General features: G+C 35.3%; 2 protein-coding genes and 2 long non-coding RNA genes across 5 annotated transcripts in view; 1 reads left to right on the top strand and 3 right to left on the bottom strand.

The window, feature by feature from the left end:
- The window catches only part of LOC103517970 (isocitrate dehydrogenase [NADP], mitochondrial-like), a 30,600-nt gene extending 25,226 nt beyond the window's left edge, over positions 1-5,374 (top strand). For both annotated transcript variants that reach the window (XM_026829694.1, XM_026829687.1), the window contains 3 exons: positions 1,577-1,680; positions 4,217-4,374; positions 5,274-5,374. In XM_026829694.1, coding sequence (XP_026685495.1) covers positions 1,577-1,680; positions 4,217-4,374; positions 5,274-5,371 — 360 coding nt within the window. In that variant the 3' untranslated portion in view covers positions 5,372-5,374. The remainder of the gene's footprint in view (positions 1-1,576; positions 1,681-4,216; positions 4,375-5,273) is intronic.
- On the bottom strand, positions 2,677-3,200 carry LOC113470915. Its single transcript, XR_003393805.1, has 2 exons — positions 3,162-3,200; positions 2,677-3,001 (listed from the first exon to the last, which is right to left on the bottom strand). It is a non-coding gene; the product is annotated as an uncharacterized LOC113470915 (long non-coding RNA).
- A 623-nt stretch (positions 5,375-5,997) lies between the features above and the next one.
- On the bottom strand, positions 5,998-7,863 carry LOC103517980 (isocitrate dehydrogenase [NADP], mitochondrial-like). The gene is made up of 3 exons (XM_008483034.1): positions 7,797-7,863; positions 6,740-6,850; positions 5,998-6,085 (listed from the first exon to the last, which is right to left on the bottom strand). The coding sequence occupies exons 1-3, from the start codon at positions 7,859-7,861 to the stop codon at positions 5,998-6,000; spliced, it is 264 nt and encodes an 87-aa protein (XP_008481256.1). The 5' UTR covers positions 7,862-7,863.
- LOC113470837 lies at positions 7,148-7,782 on the bottom strand. Its single transcript, XR_003393747.1, has 2 exons — positions 7,671-7,782; positions 7,148-7,482 (listed from the first exon to the last, which is right to left on the bottom strand). It is a non-coding gene; the product is annotated as an uncharacterized LOC113470837 (long non-coding RNA).
- Positions 7,864-7,869: the final 6 nt, after the last annotated feature.

Below are 7,869 nucleotides of genomic sequence, written 5' to 3' on the forward strand. Positions count from 1 at the left end.
TCTATTTTTTTCAAATTCTAAATTCTTCTCCTATTTTTCATCTCTTCTTTTTCTACTTTTCTTCTTCTTTTTTTTTTTTTTTTTATCGAACTAACACCCTTCTGATTACCAGATAAGCCACTTTGCTGCCAAGGCAAGTTATTCATGTTTCGTATTGTGTTCGTTTTCAGATTCAGCAAAAGTCTGGAAGAAGCTTGCATAGAAACAATCGAGTCCGGGAAAATGACCAAAGATCTAGCAGCCTGTATTCACGGCTTGGCAAACGTCAAGGAAGGAACGCATTATCAAAACACAGACGATTTTCTAGGTTACATTCAAGAAAGACTGGCAGCTAAGCTGAAGAAATAGAACTCGAGTAATGAATATTTATACCAACATTATAAAGCTTTTAATCAACTATTTAAAAGCTTTTGGAGAACTACTTTCGTTTCTTGAAAAGATTGGTTGATAGAATATCAGAAAATGCGCGGGGAAATTTTCTTACGTGAAAATCCCATTATGTACAAATGTATTTAGACAAATATATTGCTCGTAAAAGTTTTTTATGCTATAAAAATAAATCTGTTAAGTGAGGCAGTAGGAAAACTTCAGGTGAATAAAGATGAATTTTCCGCCAATGGGAAACTTGGGGAAACACTGACATTTCAAAGTCTGTTAAATTCCAAGTTTCTAGCTCTGAGAGATGGAAGTAAGGAAACACCTACGCTAAGGCTTTTTCCTCCAAGATCCTTTTATTTGTTCCTTTCAGTTACCACCTATTGTACGTATAATTTATGTGTTGTAAATTGGATACTCACCTAACCAATAAATTTAATTTTATATTTTCATGTCGGATTTAATTATTATTTAACTAATCCTTTAGTTTTTTTTTATACTAACATTGTGTATGAAAGTGTCCCTTTAGGATAAAATCCACCCCGGGCGGGAATCAAACCCACGATAAAGTACTTACAAGGCAGACGCTCTATCCTCTAAAATAAAAAGGCTGTCTTAGTACGGGGAAACATCTAACGAGCAGTTTAGAATAGCAACAAACTACGTTAAGATAATCTTGCTGATTGCCAAGGCGCACATCTGTACCAAATCCTGAGGGTCATATTAACAGCAGGTGTCTCGATTTTCCAACAGCCACCAGTCAAAATTGGAGAATGGTCCCGAAAGTACGTGGAAGGGACTACCCAGAAATAAAATAATCAAACACCCATCATGGTAATGACATCTGGTTCTATTGATAAGTTTCTACAATTAGGTAATACGATTTATTAATGGGTTATTAATCTCTGAGTATGGTCGGACACTGCGGATTTTGCGATTATGTTCGCGGATTCGCGTCCCGAATCGACATTTTGGATATTTGGCAAGCCTACCTATAACGTATCTACGAAAGAGAATAAGGGGTAAAAAAAAGTTATGATTTCTTTAATTAGCTGACGCTTTTGTGTGAAAACACTCTCTCGAGCTTGTGATATTGTGTGTATTTACCCAGACTCGAAACCTCAGTTCTCAGAATACGATTCCGAACAAAAGAAATTGGCCTTTACTAAAGAGAATTATTTTTATTCTTTTTAAATTCCAGGTAGCACTACAGAAAAAGTGGCCATTATATCTATCAACAAAAAATACGATTCTTAAGAAATACGATGGTCATTTCAAAGATATCTTCCAAGAAGTTTACGAAAAGTAAGTAAAATCCATTCTCCATTGAAAGTTCTCTTTATGGCCTTAATACAATTATTATTATCTATTGTTTTACTTCTCTCTACGTCCAAGTCCTTTATTTATTGGCCTGTCTAAATATATTTATTAGCCTGTCTAACTTAATACATACTCCCTGACTCCCATTACAGCAGTTAATGTTCATAGACGATACAACTTGAAACATTTCACAAATCATAGAAACATTTTATCTTAAAAGTTATGATTAGCTACGCATTGTGTTGAAAAAGACTTGAAAAAGACAGAAAAAATATAGTCTAGGTACATTATAAAAGGAAACTAGCATAATTTTTATTGAGTCAGTTATTTATCTTTCTACCATAAAAACAAGTCATGAAAATTGCTGGTAGGAGATCTAAATATTTCCATGAGCATATTATTAAACCTACGTAGGTAAGTACTTGTGTAACCACCTCTAACCTCCCTATCTTTCCCATTCCCCACACCTTATTTTTTCCCTCGACATTGTATTGTTATTTCGATCTATCTCAGGGGATTCTGTTTAAACTTTTCCAAGTTCTCATTTTTTTTCATCCATGCAAACAGCTATTATAAATTATAAACGAGTAGTAGGTTTCTATTGATATTGCACATCCCATCAATTTACCTATATCACTCAACAGTTCATCCATGCATTATGGTTTGTCAAGTGTTTAGCCCTACCTTGCGTATCTCCGAACCACTCACAATTCAAATTCCCTCCATGCATAATCTAAAAGTTGCCTGAGATCTCAATTGCATAACAAAATCTCAATATTTTATGTATATGAAAAAGTTAAATGTAAAAAAATGTGCTAGTTTCAACACTGGTAAATAAATCTATACAACATAATATCACTGGAAATACTGCGTAAATACCTACTGGTAGTATACATAATCTAAAGGTTGCCTGAGATCTCAATTGCATAACAAAATCTCAATATTTTATGTATATGAAAAAGTTAAATGTAAAAAAAAAAATGTGCTAGTTTCAACACTGGTAAATAAATCTATACAACATAATATCACTGGAAATACTGCGTAAATACCTACTGGTAGTATGCAGCTACCTTATCTAAGTACCATTTCCAAAACACCTGTGGAAATAGATAAGTAGATACTTAAAATACACACATACACACAGTTCCTACGAGATTCAAAAGGTCCACATTCCCCTCAGGTAACTCTCATGACTTCTTCAGATATTTAAAGGGGGAGCAGCTATCACATCACTACCGGAGTTTGGGTTTTTCACTTCGTTTTTCGGCTCTTCCTCAGGAATATTGGGCATGACTTTGTCCTGTTCCTGAAATTGAAAACATAGAATTATTATAATGACTGAAATAAATTGTGTTCTGACAAACTATGTATTTGGACAAAGCTCCACTCATTTAGAGGTAAATGAGAGCAAGAGAGCCGTACCAATCTGGATGATTTGGATAAAGATGAGATAGGTACCTACTTACCTCAACTAGTTTATCTTTCTCTTCACATCCATGCATTATGGTTTGTCAAGTGTTTAGCCCTACCTTGCGTATCTCCGAACCACTCACAATTCAAATTCCCTCCATCAGCTATTATAAATTATAAACGAGTAGTAGGTTTCTATTGATATTGCACATCCCATCAATTTACCTATATCACTCAACAGTTGGTCTCTCGGGATACAGTTTTTCTTACAGGAATAGACAAAGACCTGAATCTTTTAATAAGTAGAACTTGAAGGGCATAATCTACTAGTACCACTTACTACGTTTCAAATGCTCGAGTTAGCACATTTTCTGTTGTGTTTTTTCATTGTCCATCTATGTAAGATTTCTAGTACCACTTACTACGTTTCAAATGCTCGAGTTAGCACATTTTCTGTTGTGTTTTTTCATTGTCCATCTATGTATTTACCGTCGTTCTTCACTTTTTTTTACCCCTTCATCTATACTTTACAACGTTCCAATATAAAACTCATCTAACTGGTTCCTCATTACCATTAGCTGCCATATCTAATGATTATTACATCGGACTAAAAACTACGTAGGAGTTATATTGCAATGAACATTTAGGCCCATTAGGGATGTAGGATGTAATGTTCCCCATCATTAGCATTATCCTTCTCAGTAGGTCTGCACTATAAATATATACTTACTATGGGGAAGCTTTATGTCAGAAGTTTTATAACAGAACCTGCACAGACGTTCCCTTTTCTTGCAATAAACATCTTGAGAACTGTGTTGAAAAAAGGTAAGAGGGTAAAACATCATTCCTTATCCCTTATATTTTACATCCGAGTTTATCATGTTCTTTTCCCCCGCACTTTTCTTAGCAGGAACGGAAACTTTGTTTATTTTTGTTTTTCCTGTTTTTTTTTTCTTCAAGAAATTACAAGAGTCAATGAGAGGGTAAAACATCATTCCTTATCCCTTATATTTTACATCCGAGTTTATCATGTTCTTTTCCCCCCGCACTTTTCTTAGCAGGAACGGAAACTTTGTTTATTTTTGTTTTTCCTGTTTTTTTTTTCTTCAAGAAATTACAAGAGTCAATTCGAGCAAGCTAAGATCTGGTATGAACATAGATTGATTGATGACATGGTGGCACAAGCGTTGAAAGGAAACGGAGGCTTTGTGTGGGCTTGCAAGAATTACGATGGAGATGTACAGTCCGATATTGTGGCACAGGGTTACGGTAAGTATGGGGGAGCAGCTATTTTACTGTCAGGGCAACTTAGGTACTTTATTTCCGTTCCCAAAATGATCGTTCAATATCCTTGCTATATTTAACTCGAAACCGGGGATTCCAAATTCCACCCCGTCTGAGTGGGGCTATATCTGCAAGTAGGTATTACGTAAGAGTATACGACATGCGACAGGTATTACGTCAGTCACGGCTAGAACCCACGTTTCTTAAGACATAAGACAGATGGAGTGTTTAACCAGAAAGACAGCCGCGTAAAATAGACGAATAAAATTCGAGGAACCAGCAGGGATAAAAAACCCACACAGGAGCAGTATAATGGAATAATAGTGTTACCGTATAGTTGAACCTTTTGTGTCGTTTTCGTTCAATGCTTTTCCACAAATCGACTGGGTAATTCGAGAAGAGAGTCAGTGGGAAAAAGTTGTTCTGCCTACATGGAGTGTTTGGAAATAAAAATAGATAATAAAATATATTATAAAAAGCGAGGATCGTGTTTCACTTTAGATTAAAAGTTCCAAGTTCATGGTGTTATCTTCATAGGAAAGTAGAATAGAGGTAAAGCCTACTATTTTTAGGTATAATTTACATAATGTTTACCTACCTCTCTCTCTCCTTTATTGAACTTAGACTTGAGGCAATTTTCGTTTGATTTTCTTAAACCAAATTTATGCTACGTCAGCCAATAATAATGCTTTATTGAACTTAGACTTGAGGCAATTTTCGTTTGATTTTCTTAAACCAAATTTATGCTACGTCAGCCAATAATAATGGCAGGGTTTTCTTTTGACCTAGTTTTTATTTGTTTGTCTATTTATTTATAATACGTCTGCCTATGTTCATTAACGACTAATACTAAAAATATATGTCTCATTCTCCCGAATTCGCAGGTTCCTTGGGATTAATGACATCAATACTAATGTGTCCAGATGGTAAAACTATTGAGTCTGAAGCAGCCCATGGGACTGTTACAAGGCATTACAGGTGAGAATGTTTTAAGCACCGTAAAATAATTAAACAGTATTGTCAATAATCTTGATAAGGTGCGGGTGGTATTAGAGGCAATCTAATTATTCCTGCACTTTCTTGTTTATCAGGCGCATTAATAATAATGGCAGGTTTATCTTTTGACCTAGTTTTTATTTGTTTGTCTATTTATTTATACGTCTGCCTATGTTCATTAACGACTAATACTAAAAATATATGTCTTATTCTACCGAATTCGCAGGTTCCTTGGGATTAATGACATCAATACTAATGTGTCCAGATGGTAAAACTATTGAGTCTGAAGCAGCCCATGGGACTGTTACAAGGCATTACAGGTGAGAATGTTTTAAGCACCGTAAAATAATTAAACAGTATTGTCAATAATCTTGATAAGGTGCGGGTGGTATTAGAGGCAATCTAATTATTCCTGCACTTTCTTGTTTATCAGGCGCATTTTCTAGGAAACTCAAGTAGGTACCAGTAGATTGGAATATTCATGATAAGTATCAAACCATTTTTTTCTCTTCTGAAGATAAAACTACCCACCTTTTTATTCCGTGTTTACTGGCTGCTGCTTCTTCGTTTACTTTCAGCAGGAGAATATAAGTGCCATACCTTCAGGGTTTTTTATGATGAGATATGGAATAGAACATTTTCTGCGGTTCCGAAAAAAGAACAGTAATGTGGGTAGAGCTCTTCCAGACTTTTGCTGAATCTGAAAACGAACACAATACGAAACATGAATAACTTGCCTTGGCAGCAAATTGGCTTATCTGGTAATCAGAAGGGTGTGGGTTCGATCTTAAACGATACACCCTTATTGTTTCCTATACACTTAAAATAATTTTCTCAGTCAAATTTCATCTTGCACTTTTTCCTCCTAATTCTTAGTTTAATTATCCACGCTCAGCCTTCAAGGAAACAAGCACTCAAAGGAAGCTGGATTTTTATATTATTATTCTTTTCATTAGAGTTTCTAAAAAGCAATAAAGACGCGATATCAAATGTCAACATTTCCTCCAGAGACACAGTATGGTAACGCGATACTTGACATTACCTAAGTATTTAGTCCTAATTAGATCTAAAAAGAAAGGGCTTCTTTTCTTTTTGCTTTTAATTTTCTAAAGACTCCTCCTTTTATGTAGATTTTATTATTACGCTGCAGATCATGCTATGTGAAAATACTAAAACGAAACAAAGTAGGTACGAGCTGTTTGCTGGTCGTTTCATAGTGATTTTAGGGGGAAAAAAATCTGACGCCTCTTTTCTTACCAGACTAGTGCCTCGAGCATTACATTACCGATAGTAGGTCACAAGAAGTTCATATAAATAGAAGGAATAAACAGCATAGAAAGGGAAAAAATGTTACCTAGCTAGGTCGGGCGTATTATCAAGCTTTGCTCTGTGCTGTAAGCCTTGTGTCCACGCGTAGATTGAAGCAACAGGATTCGTTGAAGTTTTGTTTCCTTTTTGATGTTCTCTAAAAAAAGTAAGAAAATAAATCTAACTTAAGAAAGGAAGAAAAATAAGAGAACATGAGAAAATTGTCAAAGTAAAATAGAAAGTTGCGGGGTGAAGTGATGGCCTTTTTTTCTTTCCATAAGCAGCAGGGAATCAGAAGCAAGATTAAGATGGGAAGAAAGACAGCGATTTGATGCCATTTTAAGATTATAGACTTTCTTTCGAGAGTGTTTGCGCCTCTCGTTCTCAGTGAGTATTTAAATCCAACACCCACTTTTCAAGACGTAAAATATTCTCCATTCCTCTGTATGACAAGTCCTCCTAGCTTTATACCATTTTCCCTTGTGTTTCTCTACCCACATTACTGTTCTTTTTTCGGAACCGCAGAAAATGTTCTATTCCATATCTCATCATAAAAAACCCTGAAGGTATGGCACTTATATTCTCCTGCTGAAAGTAAACGAAGAAGCAGCAGCAGCCAGTAAACACGGAATAAAAAGGTGGGTAGTTTTATCTTCAGAAGAGAAGAAATGGTTTAATACTTATCATGAATATTCCAATCTACTGGTACCTACTTAAGTTTCCTAGAAAATGCGCCTGATAAACAAGAAAGTGCAGGAATAATTAGATTGCCTCTAATACCACCCGCACCTTATCAAGATTATTCAGTAAACACGGAATAAAAAGGTGGGTAGTTTTATCTTCAGAAGAGAAAAAAATGGTTTGATACTTATCATGAATATTCCAATCTACTGGTACCTACTTGAGTTTCCTAGAAAATGCGCCTGATAAACAAGAAAGTGCAGGAATAATTAGATTGCCTCTAATACCACCCGCACCTTATCAAGATTATTGACAATACTGTTAAAATACTGAAATTTTGTGGATCGTATTGGTCTGTTCACGGGAAATTCATAGCTTTTTTTAGTATTAATATTATTTCACGGTGCTTAAAACATACTCACCTGTAATGCCTTGTAACAGTCCCATGGGCTGCTTCAGACTCAATAGTTTTACCATCTGGACACATTAGTATTG

This window comes from Diaphorina citri, unplaced genomic scaffold (assembly GCF_000475195.1).
Source record: "Diaphorina citri unplaced genomic scaffold, Diaci psyllid genome assembly version 1.1 scaffold57, whole genome shotgun sequence".
Taxonomy (NCBI): Eukaryota; Metazoa; Arthropoda; class Insecta; order Hemiptera; family Psyllidae; genus Diaphorina; species Diaphorina citri.

Coding starts and splice junctions, on each gene's coding strand:
- LOC103517980 (XM_008483034.1), bottom strand. CDS start 7,861: ATGTGTCCAGATGGTAAAACTATTGAGTCTGAAGCAGCCCATGGGACT. Junction 6,851..7,796: donor ACTGTTACAAGGCATTACAG/GTGAGTATGTTT, acceptor TACTTTTTTTAG/AGAACATCAAAAAGGAAACA. Junction 6,086..6,739: donor AATACGCCCGACCTAGCTAG/GTAACATTTTTT, acceptor GTTCGTTTTCAG/ATTCAGCAAAAGTCTGGAAG.